At 38.2% G+C, this 22,654-nt stretch overlaps 1 protein-coding gene across 4 annotated transcripts in view; it reads right to left on the bottom strand.

The window, feature by feature from the left end:
• The window catches only part of LOC129769596 (putative phospholipase B-like lamina ancestor), a 59,421-nt gene that overhangs the window by 7,862 nt on the left and 28,905 nt on the right, over nt 1-22,654 (bottom strand). The window contains exons 2-3 of one of the 4 annotated variants that reach the window (XM_055771964.1): nt 19,272-19,465; nt 4,667-5,463 (exon numbers count right to left, since the gene is read on the bottom strand). In XM_055771964.1, coding sequence (XP_055627939.1) covers nt 4,667-4,776 — 110 coding nt within the window. In that variant the 5' untranslated portion in view covers nt 4,777-5,463; nt 19,272-19,465. Of the gene's footprint in view, nt 1-4,666; nt 5,464-5,666; nt 5,798-5,918; nt 6,144-19,271; nt 19,466-22,654 lie in introns of those variants that run through there. The other 3 variants (XM_055771965.1, XM_055771966.1, XM_055771967.1) reach the window with 3 other exon arrangements.

The following is a 22,654-nucleotide window of genomic DNA, read 5'->3' as shown; positions in this document are numbered from 1 at the left end:
ATTTTCGTGCGTACTCCAATCCAAAGTAACCTTAGCCTAAGGATATTTATTTTTATCTCTGATATAATCCGTTACGAAACAGTAGGTTTGCTGAAATTGAAACTTTCATAGAATTGGAACCCTTGAAAATGCTACAATCGTCAACCACGTGATGAATTTCATTGGAAAGTGTTGTCAAACGTATATTGGATCGTTATGAGCCGCTCCGAATTTATTTTGGTTGTTCAAGTAGATAAGAACTACGTAAAATCTATGACGGGTAACCGTAATGATTCATATTTAACTTTCTTGTGTTATGCTCCAAGCATGATAAATCCGCTAATTTATTTCGAAGCGAAAGTCCGAAACTATTTACTTTTCATTCAAGTATTTCAAGATTATTCAGGACACTTGTAAATGTATGTAATGTTTCAGACAACGCCGTACATCAATTGAAGACCGATTCGTTAAATGTTTACACTGTATTCTGAAAACAAGTTCTAAAATTATTTAATTTCAATGGATCCAACCAATGCACAATGGTCCAGGAGGTGCATTTAAGTGGAAATTAGCAATTAGAGCTCTAGACAAAAACTGTCTTCAACAAAGTTGTTGCATATGATAGAGCGCTTATTTTTATATTGTCAAAAAAAGACTAACCAAAATTTTCGATGAAGTAAAAAATTTTGCTCCAACTTTTATATTTCAGATTCTACATTCAAACTGTCTTCGAAAAATTTTAAAGCTTAATAATACAACCATTTTGCGGGGCAGAAATTGTCAATATCTCAACTCTGGTCAAAGTTATTAATATTTATTCCCCTTTTCTATCATTTTCTTGGGGCAAACATAAACAATGTTTATTGCCGGCATTGGAAAGACCATATCTCACTCTATAAAATGTGAGATTTTCAAAACTGTTATTTTTGTATTTGAGTGAATTAAAATTGAAATCATGAGTTTTTAGGTGCCATCAATAAAATTGAGAAGAAGTATGATATTATCAAGTTCCGCATTTTATTGTAATCAACTTTTGTAGAACAAAGGTTTTTTCTATCTTTTAATATAATCGATTTAGCGCTTTTTTTCTAAGTTGCATTGGGGTGACCATGACAAAACTGGTTTTTTTGCGCTAACTTTTACATTTGAAATTCTGCATCAAAATTGTCTTCGTACGACTTTTAGAGCTTATCACGACCTACGATGCAGAACTTGTCAATATCTTAATCCTACTCAATGTTATTAATGGTTTTTCATCAAAAAACTCATGATTTCAATCTTAACTTACTTAAATAAAAAAATAACATAGTTTTGAAAACCTCACAAGTTCTGCATCGCAAAATGTTTGTATTAATAAAATCTAAAGGTCTTTCGAGGACAGTTTGAATGAAGAATTTGAAATATAAAGGTAATAGCAAAAAAAAAACCATTTTGTCATGGTCACCCAACATGAAGAAAAAGCGATATATCGGTTGTTTCAAGAGATAGAAATATACTTAAATAATGTTCTACAAAGTTTCTTACAATAACTGGGGCTACAATATTGTTGAACTATGTTCACCTCTTTCTATAAAGATAAGAAAGTTAGATTTTTTATCTAATCGAAAATTTTGGACACCCTATTATTTTTGACAACATAAAAATGAGCGCTCTATCATATTCAACTGTTGAAGACAGTTTTTATCTAGAGAATAAGTCTCGAGCTCTAATTGCTAATTTCCACTTGAATGCACCTCCTGGACCATTGTGCAATGTCATAGAAAGGAAGCATATGTCAATTGTTCCCCTTCTACAAAGTCTTCCGAATGTTTGCGATCAAAATTATATTCAGGATATCGATAATGTATTTAGGGAGATCCAAAACCTGGATTTCACTGACTTCACTTCAAACGAACGCAAGGATGCTTCTTTCTTTTAGGGTAAAATTATGACACTATAAAAAACAATAATTTTGCTCTCCTCAAATTGAGAAAAAAAGTCTGATTCTGCCGCTCACCAACAATTGTTGAAAGATTGTTTTAAGAATACAATTTTAACAAAACAAAACAATAGAATAAGAACAACAACTTTGCGAAGAGTTCTAGCTTCCAAGAATTATTTAGACATAGACATGCCCCAAGTCGCCGAGGTGACGCAATCCCAGTCGGCCGTGGCCGTCGGAAGCGGCGGTCTCTGGCAATAAAACCTGTTGCCACTGATTGCCCGGTTAGTTTAAAGAAAATACGTTCAACTGCATTTTTGCATTGAAATATAAATGATATATTTCGAAGCAAAAATTAATAAAAACTAACCGGTCAATCGTTGGAAAACAGGGTTGTTTGCGAGAAGCCCCCGACGGTCGATTCGGTTAGATGAGGATTTCGTCCCAATTACCTCAGATTGGCCTCAGAATGAATTTTATTACGAAAAAAATATTCACAATGAAAATTAAGCTCCGGTGGCGTTAATACCGTAAGTATCAACGCTACATACTAAAACAGTTACAGTATATCCTAATGTTTATTGCTAATAAAAACAAATTTGAGAAAAAACATTGAAAAACAATTTTTCCAGCTTCTTTCCAGTTGTATTCGAATTTCCAGTTTTTTTTTCAATTTTTTTAAGCATTCTCAAAAGTTCGGTGGGCATCTCTGATCGTAAGACACATAATAATTAGCGTCAGCTTTCTCTAGAACATAAATCGATTTTCAGTAACCTATTCATTCATTTTCATTTCGATGGAAGATGGAAATCTCTTTCCGGAACAAGATAAATCATCCAGGAGGAGGCGATCTGGCGTAGTGCTAACATTTGTACCATTTACGCTAAAGGTCACGAGTTCAATTCTCACTCCCGACATTCTGCGAAAAATGGAAGTAAAAAAGATAAATCATCCACCACATTTCGGCCACTTTGAAATGTTACTATTCTACTCTAAAGCCCATGTCAGAATAAACCTTTCATGAAAAAAATTGATTGATGTGTTCTAAATGTTTACTCAACTATTAGTAATACAATTTCTTAATACTTTCAACAAAACTTCATAACCAAAATATATAAGTATTATCGGAAAAAAATTCCGTTCGAGAAGTTTTCAGAACTTGCAGAATTTATATATTTCATAATATTGTGATAAGCGGAAAATGTGATTTTCATTAATACCATACTCGAGGAACGAATCGTTCGATTTGAGGTTTCTTTATTTTATTATATTTTCTGTATCAAATATATATTCCATGTAACGGAGAAGCATGTTATTTGCAAAAGATTGAAGAATTTTGAACAACAATTGCGTCTGAAAATAATTTCGTATTATAATAACGAGTTTTGGTACTCGGAAATTTATAGTTAAGGAAAATTCTAAAGGGTCAAAGGGTAATCAATCAACGAAGAGTTCTGCGATTGTACCAACAAACCTTCGCTTGGTAAGAAAAGGTGAATGTTTGAAAGTGTTCATATCAAAAAATCCATTTTAGGCGGGACGAAGTTGGCCGGGTCAGCTAGTATATATATTTTTATATTCATGTCGTTCATATTTACAAATGTTTCAATATTTTTCCACCGGGAATAAATGATACAACTCGTGTAGATAAAGGAATTGTGAAAGTGAAATTGTTTAAAAAACGTTTAATATTGGCCGGGAGGTCGGTGCAACCGGCCAAACAGTGAAAAAGTACCTGGCGAACATGGACATACATGTCAGGAAGCGGAAGTACCGTCCACTGGTCTCGGAGCTGCAGGCAATGATGCAGCGGCAGCGGCTGAATAAGATGGTCAAGTCGATTTTCCCGGCGAATCGCAACGTGGCGGTGGTGATGAACGACGAGACCTATCTCATCCTGGATGGCAACGACTGGCAGGGCACTTTATATTTTACTCCCCCCATGAAGGAAGTGAGCTCCGAAGTTAAGTTTTTTTCACGCACAAAGCTCGCCAAGAAGGTACTTGTAGTTGCAGTTGCAGTAACCTCTCACGGATGACCGATTTCTTAAGAATGCCTCAAACTTAAGTTAATAGAGTTGCCTTAATAGACTTAGGATGACTCACGCATGAAAGGATAAGCAAAGCTTGTAACTGCAGATTGAAAATCCTTTGAATGAAAAAGTGGTCTCTGTAGGGCATTCCATTAATTGATTGGCCCTTCATGGCTAAAGGCGAACGAACTTTGTAGTTAAAATCCTCTATAATAGAAAATAAAAACATTCAAATTTGAATGAAAAATTATTTCATTGTCTAAAAGAGCAAATGCGTTTTATTTTCACATTAAAGGGTTCAAGAGATGTTCATTCACACAGCTAATTGACTAGGTCATCTGCCCAATCAATCCGGAACCAACTTTTTGCATTGCTCTAGAAATTTTATAGAACCCGTAATATAATTTAAAAAAAAGCGGTGCCACAACGGAGTTCAAAAAACCTTGTGGACTGTTTACACAAAGCTTCGTTGAAAGCGAATCGGTTGGTTGAGATGAGTGTTAATTTGAGACGAAATTGGGAATTCCACCAAGCTTTGATGATATTCAATGAGTCACAAATGACTTCTGCAGTTGTAATGACGAAAATAATACAACAGAAAAAAACATCCTGATTGATGAGATAGTAGTGCAAGCGAATAAGGCTCCGATCACAAGTAAAATGAACGAAAGCGGGTGTAGCTTGATGAGTAGCGATGGCAGTGCTGTGTAAACGAATTGAAATGTTAGACTCACCTCTCCATATCGGCGATGAAAAACGCTCCGAACGCGAGCATGAAAGCACCTGCGAGGATGTAGGTACTTATCCGCGTTTTGTACCAAGATGCGCCTACCACTTTCAACATGATTCCTATTTTGACTAAAACTTTTTCTTTGAACACAATTGGGCAATGAAATATATACAATTTTTTTATCGGAAGCACTTGATTCAATGAATTGAACTAAAATTTCACAACAAAATGCACACAATCCCACGTAAAGATGACATAAACCGATGCTTGCTCCAGCTGCTAGTTCCTCGCTTCTCGCCGAGATTCGAGGGGACGGAATTGAGTTTGGGCTTCACGCTGGTAATGATGGCCACAGCGTAGCGCTAAGTACTCTCCCAGGGTACCAGGAGCTAGGCCTGGCAATAGTTGAGATCGGCGATCACCAGGCCCAACAGGTTGAACAGGTGCAGCAGGATGATGGAGATTTCGAAGTAGAAATAACAAAATTGCTGTGCCAGCCCAGTCGCACCGACCGCGGCCACTACGACGTTCTCGGCTACCTGGGACGCCAATTTGTACGGACTTGACCGCGCTTCGGCTATTTTCATTGGAAAGCGGTTTCTGAGCGCTGGCGCGTTGGGTGACGACGATTATACCGACCGAAAGATGATGTGATGTTTCGAAGCGGATTGCTCCTTTTTAGGCTTCAGCTTACGGCGATTGATGCTGCTGATGGCGACAGAGAACTGGTCCAATCACAGATGCGATGCTGTCAGGTCCGGAATAGATGATGAACTCACACACAATCGTAGCAAATGAAATCTGTGAAAGATAAGATGATGGAAACAATCGTAAATATCTATCGGATTTTTTTTTCTATATCAGTTACCTGGAAAAAAAATTGTACTATCCTCAAATCAGAAATATAACATCTGATAGAGATCAAATGAGAAATATTAGTCATCCAAACATGAAAAATCTATGATAATTACAAAAGTGGATCGCTTTGTTTCAAACCAACTCACCACCGGGCGACTGTTATCTTACTAAATTAAGATAACATCAAAGGTAAACACACATTGCAGCAGGTGTTGAAACAGAAGGCCTGAGTCACACACTGTCTGCAGCAGCCTGTCGTTGCCAAGACGCATCGTATGCAACTGCAGCCCAATACATAATCTGTTTACACGTGCCTCACGCGATTGGCGCCATGATCGAATGTTTTCCGATAAGAAACGCTACGATCAACATGTACTGCGCTTGTGACATTCACTTACCTTGGCGAAACGATTCGTTTTCGATGCTTAAATTTGCACAAGCTGTGTATAATCGTTCAAAGCAATTGGAACGTAACCAATCAACGGAAAGCTTTTACGTTGGCTTTCTTGTGTCAAGCTAGACGATTTCCCTATTAGTTCCTCAAACAAATGACGTAAGGGCTGCTTGCGTTTGGAGGTACTCAGTTTGCGGTAACGTTTTGTGGACTGCTCACTAGCGCGGGTAGAAATGAACTGCAGTCGGCTCCCACCGCGAGGATTGAAGTCCCGAACAGTCGTGAATCGCGAGAGCAGAGATACTCACCAATACTTTTGTTTGGGTCAGCTGAACCGCGACTATGTGTAGTAGTGGTCTCAGTATGAAAGGGAGACGAAAGATCAGTAGTGGGTGATGAAGCGGAAGAATGTCGTACCCGCGGCTGTCCGTAGTGATCGCTTCATGCTTCAATGCAAATGATGAGCAGTAGTCGGGGCATGAACATTCGGGTGAAAATTCAGCAAAACAAAATTCGTCTTCAAGATGTAAGTCTCGGTAAGTTGATTTCTCGAACAGCCAAGCCCAAACTAAAGATCATGTGATTTGGGCGATGACGTTGATAATTTTTATTACTCGTCAAAAACACGTTTCTGGCGGTTCTCTTGCTTCTTACGTATCTATGTGTTTTACGAATGCACATGGAGTCTTATCGACGAGTGCAAAATGACGGCGCACTTAGGTCAAACTAAATTGTTGTTATTTGACTTGTAACAACATTGATTCCCTTCTCAGGAACGGCAACGTGCTGCAACACATTGTTACTTTAAAAAATACGAGAAATCGAAACAAGTAACGATAATAATAATAATGATGGTCTCACCTCATTTCCCAATAAAGATTTAAGCGGGGCGGGCTATCTTTTAGATAATAAATTTAACAAATTCAAGGATTGATTGAGCCGCAATCATAGCACCTGAGCTAATGTATTTCAAGACATGTCAAGATAATTTTCAATCCCAAAAACTCCTTGACTGCTCCGGAATAAAACCCAATACCTTACCCTTAATGAGCCATCAATTTACTAAAGAATTCCCGCTTTATTAGATTAAAGGTTCCGACAAACCCAAACTTATACACTTAACAGCTAGCAAACATCGTCCCGCCCAAAATTTATTTTTCATTCTAAAATTCACGTTTTCTCACTAAGCGCACGTTCAGGGGTCCAACCACAGCACTGTTCATTGATTGATCTGCCAATCTACCTTTTAAAATAACCTTTTACTATAAAATTCCTAGTACTTCTACCAAAACTCGTCATTATATTGTCACATTATTTTCAGACACAATTCTCGTTCAAGATTTTTCAATTACTTACAAATAACATGTTTCTCCGTTACATGGAATAAAAGTTTGATACAGAAAATATGATAGAATAAAGACAGCCCTAAATCGGACAACTCCTTCCTGGAGTTTTGCTCTTATCAACACATTCAGTGATCCATTTTTATTTATATAGATAGAAGACGATATAGGAGTGAGTTTTATCACATTAAAATCCATTTCCACTTGCGAACAAAGATTTATTCCGCTAGCGCAAACATCAAATAGACTAACAACGCTTGTAATTGTAGAACATATGAGAATTTAATTTTCCGAATTTTCCCGTTTTCCTTCAGAGTTTTCCAAAAAATTTCAATTGTGATTTTTGGTTGAAATATGTGTAATATTTTTATGGAACGCTGCTCCATTCCAGAGGAGGGAGGGGTGTCATACTACCATAGAAATATTTATCGTACCCAAAAACCTTCACAATTTGCTCCATTTGTTTGATTAGTGCTCGAGTTATGCAGAAGTTTGTGTTTCATTTGTATGGCAGTCCCCTTGCCTTTAGAGAGGGGTTAGGTGTGTCTAATCACCATAAAAATATTTATTGCATTAAACAATAAAAATATAATAAAATTTTGGTTCAATTTGGTTGATTAGTTCTCGAGTTATGCAACCAAACCCCCCTTAGAGAGGGGGAGGAGTTTCTAACCACCATAGAAACATTTATTGCACCTAAAACCTTCACATGCCAAATTTGGCTCTATTTGCTTGATTAGCTTTCGAGTTATGCGGACATTTGTGTTTCATTTGTATGGCAGCCTCTCTTAGAGAGGGGGGAGGAGAGTCTATTCACCATAGAAACGTTTCTTGCCTCCTAAAACTTCCACATGATTTTTTTGGATCTTTTACAGAATCTACAGATTGTTTAAAAAGTTATGACTTTATGTCATTAATATTTGAATCAATCAGAATGAGAATCATCTCTTTTTGATACTCTTATGTAGCGTGATCCCTTGCTTTCTCATGTTCGATCTAAGGCAAAAATATGCAAAAGTCTGCGCCATCTGTTCGCGTGACAATAGTTAAATAACACTTTATCATTTCCTACGAAAGCACAGAGAATGTGGATTCCAAAAATGCTCATACATTCGTGAATGGCCATTTCGCTTCGAAAATATCCAAATGAACCATCGGCACGTTTAGACGTAGGATACTTTTCCGGGAGCATATATGGAGGAAAAAATAAAACAAAAAAAAAACATCGATTGCGCCACGAAAATCATTTAATTTTGAGCGCTGAGTTTTGCGCAGGCATTTTATGATGGACTCATAATATTTTTGCATGAATCGATTTGGACCCTCGCTAGCAATCTGATATATGCAATACTGCAATATAATAAAAAATTCCTATATTTAATATTTTAAAATGGCGTTGAGAGTAGAGCTTCTGATTTCCCTCATGTGTAGACCGCAAGCTTCTAACACGGACTAGAAAATCGGTCTATTCCGTGCTAGGAAAACGCATTACGGTCTTCACATTTATAGTTGTCTTTTGTACAACCCAAAGTGAACAAATGAGATAAACCCGATTCAGGAAATATTGAAGTTAAAACCATTGAAAATGTAGAATTCGTACACAAAAAGATCTCTATCACTGGTATTCGTCATTAAATGTAACGTACACAGATTAGACTCGATGCCTAAACTTATTTTACTCACTATGTTCTCCTATTGATTATTGAGTTGAGCTAAATAAACTAAGAAATCCAAATTCAGTCAAATTATTTCGGAAACTGGAACACATTACTTACTTTCTTCAGTAATATATCTCCGGGATAAATCTTACCTAAAGTAAAATGATCAGACTTTGGAGACTTTGATAAGCATCTGAAGAAGTCACATAATATCTATGTTTGGGTTGAAAGCCTAGAAACAGAACCTGAGCTAGAGCTAAAAAAAGTCACAGGAGGGTTGTGTCCGAAACACGACCGCATAGTTGATGGAGGATTCCGATAGGCTATCTGTTGATTTTGTATATGTTTGAAGAATTCCATCGTTAAACTCTTTGACAATGATTTGGTGGTCCTGAAAAAGGCTTTGTTTTGTTTGGTTATTGGGTCATGTTGTTCACTCCACCAGTCTTTACCGAGTGGTGATGGATTACCGAGAAGGATGGTAAACATTCGTTGTATGGTGCGTATCAGATGAAAGATACCGAAGTGGAACGAGATATGATGAAAATCGCCCTCTGTGATCCTAGACGAGATGCCTCTAATCTTATGTATGGATGAAATAAAGAAAAAAAAAACTCACCAATGAAATATAAGATAATTACCAATACTCGACACAATTATCAATTTTTATCATCAGTAAAAACATGTCACTTTAATATAGAGAAACCATATCTGAAATGGAAAAGGTAATTTTCTTTTATAATTTTAACTTTCTGAGTGTTTATTCAACCCAATGCGAATTTTAATTGGACTAACAAAACCTAATACTATATGTAGAGCATATTAGAAATCACTTTTTCTAAAATTTCTTCATTTTTCCAATTTTTTTCACCGTATAAACTTTCCTTGGGTGAAAATGAACTTGGCCACACCTTGGTTTTTGTTCATGAAAATTGAAATAAATCGTTTTATATATCAAGTCATTTTTAACACAACTGCTACCATATACAATTTTGCGCTTACACTTGTGCTAAATTTTTCACAATACACGATCGGTCATTGATATGAAGTTTCACGAAGCAACCAACATTAAAGTTCCAAAATTAAATTTTATTTTCTAGAATTAATCGTATCACTCACCTTACTTGCAATATAAAAATGCCCCCGACTTGCATATATTTCCAAGGCCGATTTCCCCCGGGCACCTTGATTTTGGTGTTTCTGTTAGGGGACACTTTTCGGTGGGAACAAAAGTTCCCAGTACTTTCATGTATTTACAATGCCGATTCCCCCCAGGCAGCTTGGTTTTGATGTCTCTGTTAGGGACCCGCCGCATGTGTCGTTAATTTCGACCAATCAGAGGTGGGTATTTCCGTTAGGATAGGGGTCGAGATTTCTCAATTGTTCGATAGTTAGTTTCAATGTATATATTATTTTCTTCAATATAAAAAATTGTTATGGAGTGCCGAAATCGATTGACACAAAGATTTCATCAATCCATCATAAAATGTGGTTTCCGCTTTGTTATGTGCCCGATTTTCAATTTGTACCCCAATATGTTCTCGAAAGACGTAATCCTACGTCAAAATAAATGTTAGGACCATCTATGTCGTCGTATCAATAATTATTATACCAAACAACATAATTGTTTGCAATATTATGCTTCAAAATTGGAACTTTTTAATTCATTACAGATATCCAGGTCCAGCCAGAACACGATATCACCAATCTCACGGTGCTTTTTTACAAAAGCAACCACTTTTGGCAAACTGTTCATCGTGTAGCCACCTCTGATTGTGGATGCTGTCCAAGCGAAAAACGTGATATGAACTTAGTCCCGCTATTTATGTCTCACCCATTAAATGTAGGGAATAAGTCTGACCACCCGTAATCCCTATCGTACATCATGACCATATGATTTCATGCACTGTAGACTTTCGAAACAACGTTTGCATTGAAAAAATGGACAAAAATTGCGGCTTTTTCATGGGTTTACCTTCACACGCACTGACGAAGCTACCCATGCAGCATCAATCATAGTAACCCATGAGTCAGCAGAAAAAAATTGACAACTCAATCAGTCGACCTCTAACCGTATTGGCGGAAACAGTGATGCTACTCCGTTCAGAAATGTGCGCGTTCAAAGAACGATTCCTGCTGCGTCGAAAACGAACATCGTTCGGGACTTTGTGGATGCCGAATACGTCCGTTCCGGCAACTACAACATCTTTGCACTATTGGACCACAATCAGAGTACCGAAAGAAAGCCTGGTTCCGGACGGCCGACAACCCTGAGCGACAAGAAGCTCCAAAGGATGCTGAAGAGGAAGATCGAGGGAAAAGTGGCTACATCGCTGCGTGCGCTTGGCCAGGAGGTCGGTGCAACCGGCCAAACAGTGAAAAAGTACTTGGCGAACATGGGTATACATGTCGGCAAACGGAAGTCCCGTTTACTGGTCTCGGAACTGCAGGCAATGACGCAGCGGCTGAATGGTCAAGTCGATTTTCCCGGCGAATAGCGACGTGGCGGTGGTGATGCACTTCGAGACGTATCTCACCTTGGATGGCAACGACTGGCAGGGCACTTCGTATTTTACTTTCCCCACGAAAGAAGTTTTTTTTCACTGCTGTTACTGACAATCAGCGAGAAGGGGATGTCAAAGCCGCTCTTCTTTAGCTCCGGACTGGCCGTGAACGGGGAAATTCATAGTACGAAGTGCACACGGGAAGCTGCGTCGTTCATCAAGAAATACCATAAGGGCGAAGACGCGGTTTTCTAGCCGGATCTGGCGTGGCCCACTGCTCGAAGCGATCGTTAGAGGATATGGAGCGACAGAATATCGATGTGGTACCCAGGTCGGTGAACCCGCATCTGCGTTCCATCGAGAATTTCTGGACAAACCTGAAGCGTAAGATCTACTCCAACAATTTTGTCGCGAAAACTGAGAAGGCAATGATAAATAATAACAATACATAAATGTAGTTCAAATAGTTATTGTTTTATAGTACATCAAAGTTTGATGTGTAAATAGCCATCAAATAACAGAAAATCTCATGCTAACCATTATACAGAACTGCTACAAGGTTCAATATTTCATAAATAATTCTCATTTGTCTAGATGTATCATCGTTGTTTTTGATCGTGTTGTTTTGAACGTTTTGCATGGAAATTTCAACATTTTCTATATAATTTCTCATTTGAATCGGGGTTAGAATAGGGTCAAGCATAACATTGAACATATACAACTAAGTTGCACCCACAATTAGTAACAGTTTTCCAAGTTCAACGCTCATTACACCGCCCCTAGACGTGATTTTTTTCGGACCTATGTAGAGGAATTGGAATTCTCACGAATAAGGAGAAAAGCATCTTCTTAGCGACAACTTTGCAGAAGACACATTTTCAAGGACTGCTTAAGCCGCTAATTGAAAACCTCGAAGATAATCAAAAGATCAACTTGATTTCGGGATTCAAGAAAAGGGGCATTTATCCGATTAATGTAAACCCGCTACTAGAGAGCATCTCACATGTTCCAAGTTCACCAGAACAAAAATCCTCAACTCGAAACGAGAGATAGTTGATGAGGGCGGCACACGAAAGCGACGAAAGAAGTTTGAAATCCCTCCAGGAACCAGCATCACGGCAGAAGACATCGTCGACGGCAGAATTAAGAAAAATCTTCAAATACAATCATTCCCACCGCATTGCATTTTAGTATTGCATTTTCGTTGATAGTTTTTATGAATCATCTAAGGGACTGTCCACATACCACGTGGACAGAAAAAGTACGGGAAAAAGCCCTCCCCCTGTTGTTCACGTGGACATTTTTCTTTATTTTACTAGAATAATTGATGAAATAACTGGATTGCGCATAAATTATATTTTAATTCTATTCAAGTTTATTTTGTTTCAAATTTTACTAGCTGTACCCTGTCACTTTGCTTTGGTGTGGCACGCTTTGCTGTGGCACATTCAGGTTTTATGACAGAGAAATGAGTAGCAAAACAAAGCATATGTTTCATATGAGTTTAATTTAAAATACTTAAATTATTTTGTTCTTTTTTTATCTGCAAAGAAATAAAGACTATTTGGTTTTCCCACACGGAAACGCGCAATATACAGTTGAACGATTCGCATCCGAATATAAACCACACAATTCCAAAGATTGATTTTGAGTATCACCGATCGAATAAAAATAGATATCAGATACAATTTTAGTTCACGATTTCTTAAACACTTCTAAAAAATATGTTGCTATCACATAGAATACACATTCAATACTAGAAAGTACATTTGCGTTCACAGCTCTATTTCAAAAGTGTGCTTATTCCATCTGGAAATAGTAAAGCTTCCTGAGATGTTTTTCAGTAGCAACAATAATCCTTGAAGTGGGTTGTATATCGTGTCATAATATAAGCTCCATCAGTGCCGTACTTTTCGAGATTTTGAAGCGCACACAAACGAATAGAACAATTTTTCATACAGAAATTAGTTTTTATAAATGAAAAATAATTTCAAGGAAAGAAAAGATAAACTAGGAAGCAAGCACTGATATCTATAGATCTACATTTAACAAAGGATTGAGGAGTAAAGGGTCAACATTTTTATGTGATTTCGGAACGCTGTACCGTTTTGACTCAGGTTCCGAACAGACTCAAATTCCGAACACCTCATTTTAAAATTAAATTTACTGAACATCAATGTTATGAATAATTGGATAATGAAAACCCCGATATTATTTAGGGTAAACCTTTCCGTATAACAACATTTATAGGTATCAAAATAACATTGATGTTCAATGAATTAGGTTTCTAAAATTAAGTGATCGGTATTTGAGACAAAACCGTAGCTTTGATATAAATGATGACATGAAGTTAAAAAATACAGCATTTTCAAGCTACAAATTTCTAGTTCAGGGATATCATTCGTACATATTTTTAGTTTTATGTGTGTATACGTTGTAGACGAAGGACATTGCAAGGAAAAATAAACCGTTTTTGGTTTACCTTCAAAGTTTCTATAGATTTTAAAAGCATATTGCCAAGAACAATCCAATCTACCTGATTATTTCGCTTCCATCTGATTCATAGAAAGTGTGATGTCAAGGAAGAATAGTAGAATATAATAGAATAGGAATAAAAACTATACAGTGTATCATGCATTTTTGGAAAACTATTAAAAACCCATAAAAACACAAAGTTTTAAGTTGCTTCATAACTTCTACAAATACTTTTAATAGTTTTGGGTTATGGGTGTCTATGCATACTCCGTAACTATGAAAGTTTGATCAAAAAAAAAATATGAACGTTTGACTGGACAGTCGACTCAATCCGTTTATTGATAAATACAGTTTTGATATTCTTGAAAGTGTAACAGATTTTATTTAATTTAGAATGTAGGGGAAAGTCGAGGAAGATGGACACGGTGGGAAAGGCACCTAAAATTTGTTTTTGGTAATCAATACCTTCAAACATTCACGTTTTCATACTGAGCGCAAGTTTATGGGTCCAATCGCAGAACATTGATTGATCTTCTAATCGACCCCGTTGAATTTACCTTTTACAAAAAAATTCCTAGTACTTCTACCAAAACTCATCATTGTAATATCAGATTGTTTTCAGACACAATTCTCGTTCATTCTCGTTACATGAAATAAATGTTTGATACAGAAAATATGCTAGAATAAAGACAGACCCCTCACCTCTACTCCCCTTAGAGAGGGGGGAGGAGTGTCTATTCACCATAGAAACGTTTTGTGCCCCCTAAAATCTTCACATGCCGAATTTGACTCCATTTGCTCGATTAGTTTTTGAGTTATGCAGAAATTTGTTTTTCATTTGTATGACAGTCCACCCTAAGAGAGGGGGAGGAGTGTCGAACCACCATGGAAACATTTATTGCATCCTAAAACCTCCACATGCCAAATTTCGTTTAATTTGCTTGATTAATTCTCGAGTAATGCAGAAATTTGTGTTTCATTTGTACGGCAGACACCCCTCAAGCCACCCCCCTAGAGAGGGGGGTGGAGTTTCTAACTTCCATAGAAACATTTATTGCACCCTAAAACCTCCAGATGCCTAAATTGGTTGCATTTGATTGATTGATTTTCGAGTAATGTAGAAATTTGTGTTTCATTTGTATGGCAGCCCCTACCTTAGAGAGGGGGGTGGAGTGTCTTACCACCATAGAAATATTTATTGCACCCCTAAACCTCTATATGCCTAATTTGGTTTCATTTGCTTGATTACTTCTCGAGTAATGCAGAATGTTTCATTTGTATGGCAGCCCCACCTAAGAGAGGGGGAGGAGTATCTAACCACCGTAAAAACATTTATCGCACCCTAAAACCTTCATATACTAAATTTTGTTTCGTTTGCTTGACCCTCAAAACCCTTGACCCTTGACCCTAAAACTTCCAGATGCCTAATTTAGTGTGTCACATCAAATTGCATCACGGAAAAAACGCTGTAGAAATTCGTCCAGTAGACCGATCCTTTTGAAAATTTTAGACAGTAAAATAAAAACTATTAAACAACTTTTGGCATTTTCTTTTTATTCATACTTCGAGCCCAAGCCCGTATGCTCGCACCTTCCTCTTTACCCCGTCCATAAGGTTCTGTACAACGTCAGGTTGTAGTTTTTTTTGAACAGAAATCCATTTTCGCTTGAAGTCCGCCTCCGATTTGACAACTTTTGGGTTCTTCCGGAGGGCCTGCTTCATAATCGCCAAATATTTCTCTATTGGGCGAAGCTCCGGCGCGTTGGGCGGGTTCATTTCCTTTGGCACGAAGGTGACCCCGTTGGCTTCGTACCACTCCAACACGTCCTTTGAATAGTGGCACGAAGCGAGATCCGGCCAGAAGATGGTCGGGCCCTCGTGCTGCTTCAATAGTGGTAGTAAGTGCTTCTGTAGGCACTCCTTAAGGTAAACCTGCCCGTTTACCGTGCCGGTCATCACGAAGGGGGCGCTCCGCTTTCCGCAAGAGCAGATCGCTTGCCACACCATGTACTTTTTGGCAAACTTGGATAGTTCCTGCTTGCGAATCTCCTCCGGAACGCTGAATTTGTCCTCTGCGGAGAAGAACAACAGGCCCGGCAGCTGACGAAAGTCCGCTTTGACGTAGGTTTCGTCGTCCATTACCAGGCAATGCGGCTTCGTCAGCATTTCGGTGTACAGCTTCCGGGCTCGCGTCTTCCCCACCATGTTTTGCCTTTCGTCGCGGTTAGGAGCTTCTGAACCTTGTATGTACGCAGGTCCTCCCGCTGCTTGGTCCGCTGGACGAATGAACTTGACAAATTCAGCTTATTGGCGACATCCCGGACCGAACTTCTCGGATCACGTCTAAACTGCTTAACTACGCGCTTGTGATCTTTTTTCACTGACGGAGCATCCATTTTTGTTCTTCACCTTCCGGTCGATGGTTAGGTTCACGAAGTATCATTTTAGTACTCTGCTGACCGTGGATTGGACGATTCCCAGCATCTTACCGATGTCCCGATGTGACAACTCCGGATTCTCGAAATGAGTGTACAGGATTAATTCACGACGCTCTTTTTCGTTCGACGACATTTTTCCAAATTTCCGAAAAATTGACAGTGAAGCATGGCCAACGTGAGCTATACACTCTTATCTGATTATAAGCGAAAGCTGAAAATATAATTCCTAAAAATTAAATTTCTACAGCGTTTTTTCCGTGATGCAATTTGATGTGACACACCCTTTAATTCTCGAGTAATGTAGAAATTTGTGTTTGATGTGATGGCAGCCCCCCTTAGAGTGGGGAGAGGGGTCTCAAACTATCATGAAAACCTTCCCCGGCCCCAAAAATCTTTATATACTATTTTCTTTTAAATATATTTTTTTTAAATATATATATATATATATATATATATATATATATATATATATATATATATATATATATATATATATATATATATATATATATATATATATATATATATATATATATTTATATATATATGAAAGATTTGAATGATGTACAAACTTGCAATACAATTTAACAATACATTTGACACTTATAAAATTTATAAATAACAACCAAAAAGTAATCTACAAAGAGCAGCTGGATGTAAGTTCTCGTCTGTAGAAATCGAGTTATCGAGTAATTTTTTGTGGTATTTTTCGCTACGTGAGTGTTTTAACATCACTTCTCTTCCAGTTTATCGAATCAGCGGTGAAGTTTCCTCATTTTTACTCCAGAAATATTGACGAAAAAAATCAAGTCGGGTAAGACGGACACTCCACTGAAGAGAAAGGAATTTTGTTTTGAAAACAATTTGATTATTTCCTCCTTCTTTTTTTAACATGTGCCCACTAACTACGTATGCAATTGCAACCAGACATCATGAATGAATCAGCAGAGCGGTTTTTGAAACGTAATCCGAATTTGTCATTCCGAATGCCGGAAGCTATTTTAGACATGAAGAAATGTAAAAAATTACATGCCCTTCTAGGTGATTTTAGTCGAGCCTTTTTGTTCGATCATTTTTGAGGCCTTTTTGAAGACCTCCCAAACTTAAAAAGTACATAAAGTTGAATTTTTAGTTAGAGTCCATGCTTCCCACCCCAGGTTTTCATCTTTCCCGCCAAGTGTCCGTCTTTCCCGACTCAATCTTATTTTTTCAAAGATGCCGGATACATTCATTTTGCAAAATTTCTGCCTCAGAGACAAATTTTATTATAAAAAGAGACCTAGACTATCAATTTGTGGTGATGTAGCTTTATATTTTTCGTGAAATTCACAACAAAAATCAACTTTACTTAAGGTGTCCGTCTTTACCACCCTTCTTCTATAGTTGATTGTATTGAAAAGATATATTTGTTCTTCCTGTCCACGTGGATTAAGTCTGTACCCCCTCCTCACTTTCCGTGGACAAGCGTGGAGTTTCTCATACCCCCTACTCCCCTAAAGTTGTCCACGTGGTATGTGGACAGCCCCTAAGAACATCCTCAGTAGAAGTTAAAAAAAAGAGCTGGGGACCGATTGCAGCTTATCTCAAGAGAAATTAGATGTCATCAGTGCAATTTTTATGCACAAAGTATGGAGGTATGGTAGGAAGCAAATAATTTGAAAATTTCATTTTCGTGGAATAGCATATCAGGGTCCAAATATTCCTCAGAAAGATGTAGATTGACAAAATACATGCCAATAAGTCTTATAAGTTTGGAATCAAATTTCAGTTAGCAAGAAAGTAGATAGTAAATACATCATAAATTCCCATTCTTATCTGGAAACGATGAAAATATTATGTATTCTCTGAATATGTTCTACTCAGACTCATGGAACTATTCACGAGTTGCGGAAGTGATGTAACCACAGACAACGAATCTATAGCAACACAACTGCTAGCAAAATACCTAAGTTGAAACTATACACTTAAATAAATAGAAAACACAAATAATTGCGAAGCAAAAAAAAAACAAGCAATAGATATTGCCGTTGATTTTGGAGTGGACCGTGAACAACCAAGTAAATAAGAAATCGTAACCAGAACTCCTACAGATTCATATCAACGTAAGACGTATCAAATAGAATACGAATTTATGTAACGATTCATCAGTAATTGCTCAAATGTGAAACAAATGTTTGCGGAAAATGCATAATGAAGGTAGGCCCTGTGATGTACAAAATGTCAGTCAATGATCAGCAATGAGTTAAGAGAAATTATTCGATGCGTTTGCAATAGCAATCGACAATTTTAAACTTTGTTTAATTTCAATAATACTAATTTATTTATTTTCTGCACAACATCTATATTTCATACATTCAATCCGGACACATAAAGTTGATCGATTAGGGTGAAAATGTATTAAGTGTTTGTATGTTTAGTGCAACAACAAGTTTAAAAAATATAGCCAAATTTGCAATTGAATAATGCATCAAAGAAATACATCCCTTCAACCATCACCAAACGCTCTATTTCTCGGATGCCATGTTTGATTATGTTTACCATTCCAAGGCTCATCTTTCTGTCAATAAATCACATAACATTTACCAGCCCCGAACGCGAAAGCCGTAAAGTGCGTGTTTATTTTTTTCCCGCCACGGGAATCAGCTCTCAATTCGTTGGATATGATGGAATTACTGAAAAATCTGTCAGTGGTGGCGTTCAGTCCGACAAAGCGAACGCGCAGTAGCCGCAAATATTTTAATTGATTGATTGATGGAGGCAATAAATTCTCCTTCCGATGTTTTTGCGATGTTGGCGTAGGCGATGAGCGGATTTGAAGTGTTCGCGAACGACGTATGCCTTTGATATTGGCTGAAGATGGAGTGTACTTGAAATATATCATCCGGGGAAAACGCAATGCCGCCATGTGTTTTCCCTGTGATTGCCGATCAGTCTCTTACCTCTGCAAAACAACCGATGCAAATCCGTTGGTCCAAGCTTTTCGGTCACACAAACTATCTTTTGTTTCCCGCCGTCCGGAAAATTCCTCGAACTCGTGTCAACCCATTGAAAGCCGGATGTTGGGGAGGTGGGGGACGCTTTGGGGCCGCTCCTATGTGCTGCGATCGTCCGGGTGATTTGTGGGGTGCAGCAGCTGGAACGGGAAAAGCATTCGATCCGGTTAGAGTGCTGTTATTATTAGAACACGTGTGCTCTGCTATTTGCGGGTGGTTCATAAAACAAAGAAATAAATTCGCCAGCCGAAACTGCCAGCGATTAGGGGACACGGATTCTGATGGGTGCTCAATAGGCATAGTAATGTATTCTGTTGAAAGAAGCTTGGAAGTATTTGAGAAGTGCGTTCCGCTACGGTTATTCATGTAAATAAGTGTTAAGCGTGTCGATCGAGGTTTTGCCGGTTGGTAACCGAGTAGGTTCGAAATATGCTTCGGAGAAGTAGAGAAGTAGAAGTTGTCTCCCGTTAACACATCAGCAACCGGACATGTGAGAACCACAGCGACGCCCTGTCGTCTCTTGGCGAGTGTTGAATTCACCTTAATCAGTTGAACGAGCATTAAAGTCATAACAAACGGTTTTTTTGCTCTTCTACAAGTGGATCGGATTTCATCCACGCGCGGACCGCGCTATCTTCATCTCAGTCTAAACATATCTAAAACATTGCCGCCTGTAATGACGTCTGGTAGCCATGGTTTGTTAGTAAACACAGGGCAACTTGAAGCCTCAAGGGCCACACCAAGTTTGTCGAGCTGGCTGTAAAAATGTTATGTTTATTTTGCGGCGCTTGTGTTGTTGATAATTAGCTCTCCGCGTGTGAATGCTGGAACTGTTCTAGTTTATCATGCCATGAGACAGTTCGCCATAAATAAGTAGAAAGCGAAATAGTAATCGAAACAACCGACTGAAATGAAAAATATTTTTATAATATAATATAATATAATTATTACAAATGTATATCTTCGAATGTACTAAATGTACTCGACTTCAACGTCTGTCTTTCCCAAAGCAACACGATTGTTCCGCCAGATTTGGTATCCTGCCCCGTGCAATTGAGAAAAAAAATAGGCCATTGTCTTCAACAAGATCCAAAAACTTTAAGAAGCAGTTCAAGGCAAATTGGCTTTCGGGGGCGAACAACGTAGATGAGATAACTGTACAGAATCTAATGGTAGGAGTTCAACGAAAGGCCCGGCAATTCGGACTCGGTAAACTGGAAGCTTGGCAGAGTTTGTTTTTTGTATTTTATACTAATTGTAATTCAAAAAGAAAAAAAAAATATTTTGAACGAAAAAATTAATGAATTTACACGCATCCTTCTTTGACCAAATTTTGATCGCAACACCCTCTAATAGCATATTTGCTGTGATACAATACCACGACCACGGGCCATGTCTTCAACAATACTTTTGAATATTTTTCGTTACTCATTTTAGGATATAAGCAAATGGTTTACTGATTCAAATTGACCTCAATGAACATGGTTATTATTTTTCCCTAACGAATAAACTAATTTCATGACAATAAACGAAACAGAAGTTTCCGCCATTACCTCTGAAAGTGAATTGTTGTTTTCTATGTGCAGCGCATCACCATTCGTTTTGCGCAACCATTTAAACGGTATTGGATAATGTTTGTACCAATGTCTCCGTATACAGTTTCCGCTGTATCTATCATATTATGCACTTATATTGCTCGAACCGACAAACCACATACAATTGCTTGTGCAGAAATCGTTCGTTCCAGTGAATAACGATCGCTGTGAAGAGATGATAATGGGAAGAAAGTGCATACGATCAACGCGCGGCATATCCTGTATTTAATAGCTGCGAGCATTTCCGTTTCAAGTTTGAATTGTTAATCTAGGTGGTGCAATGGTTCTATTGGATTGTTATTCTAAACGAAAACACGAATGGAAGCTTCATTATGTGCACTAAAACAGATGTTTTCATTGTTAATTGAATTAGAATCGAGTAGTAGTCAGGACTCATAGTTTGGAACTGTGATATAATTTCTCTTTATTATTATTTAATTTATTTTCAACTGGATCAACAACGTTAAGCATCAATGAGCCCTGTTTATAAATAGGGAAAAGCCTCTGTGAGTAGAACTATGCAGATGTTTTTTCTCAAAAAGCCACACAATATAAATAACTATATAACAATTTATAATAAAATAATATAAGGCTGTCAAAAAAGTCCTGCGGTATTTCCGCGAGGTGTCGTTATAAGCGCGTAGTTCTAGTTGTATTCATTGTATCGAGTCATACTATAGCTTGTTGGAAATGTATTTTTGCGCGCTATAATATAGTCCTTGACAGTGTTTTGTGTGGTTAAGTCGTTCGTGAGTTATAGTGTCGCAAATATGGAGCAAAATAAAGAGAAAATCCGACATATTTTACAGTACTACTATGACAAAGGCAAAAATGCATCTAAAGCTGCCAGAAAAATTTGTGCAGTTTATGGACCCGATACAGTTTCTGTTTCCACCGCACAACGATGGTTTCAACGTTTTCGTTCTGGTGTAGAGGTCGTCGAAGATGCGCCACGCTCCGGAAGGCCTGTTGTCGAAAATTGCGACAAAATCGCTGAATTAGTCGAGAAAGACCGGCATAGTAGCATCCGTAGCATCGGCCAAGAGCTGGGGATAAGTCATCAAACCGTTATTAACCATTTGAAGAAGCTTGGATTCACAAAGAAGCTCGATGTATGGGTGCCACACACGTTGACGCAAAAAAACATCTTTGACCGTATCGACGCATGTGAATCGCTGCTGAATCGCAACAAAATCGACCCGTTTCTGAAGCGGATGATGACTGGCGATAAAAAGTGGGTCACTTATTAAAACGTGAAGCGCAAACGGTCGTGGTTGAAGCCCGCTGAAGCGGCTCAGACGGTGGCCAAGCCCTCATTAACGGCCAGGAAGGTTCTGCTGTGTGTTTGGTGGGATTGTCAAGGAATAATCTATTATGAGTTGCTTCTCTATGGCCAAACGCTCAATTCGGACCTGTACTGCCAACAACTGGACCGCTTGAAGGTAGCACTCATGAAGAAGAGGCCATCTTTGATAAACAGAGGCCGCATTGTCTTCCATCAGGACAACGCCAGGCCACACACTTCTTTGGTGACGCGCCAGAAGCTCCGGGAGCTCGGATGGGAGGTTCTTTTGCATCCGCCGTATAGTCCGGACCTTGCACCAAGCGACTACCACCTGTTTTTGTCCATGGCGAACGAGCTAGGTAGTCATAAGTTTTTTGCCAATAAGGAAGCGAGCTTCTATAACAGGGGTATTATGAAGTTGGCATCTCGTTGGGAACAAGTCATCGAAC

The sequence above is a fragment of the Toxorhynchites rutilus genome, chromosome 2 (genome assembly GCF_029784135.1).
Source record: "Toxorhynchites rutilus septentrionalis strain SRP chromosome 2, ASM2978413v1, whole genome shotgun sequence".
In the NCBI taxonomy this organism is placed as follows: Eukaryota; Metazoa; Arthropoda; class Insecta; order Diptera; family Culicidae; genus Toxorhynchites; species Toxorhynchites rutilus.
This window is presented reverse-complemented; position numbering and strand designations above follow the sequence as displayed.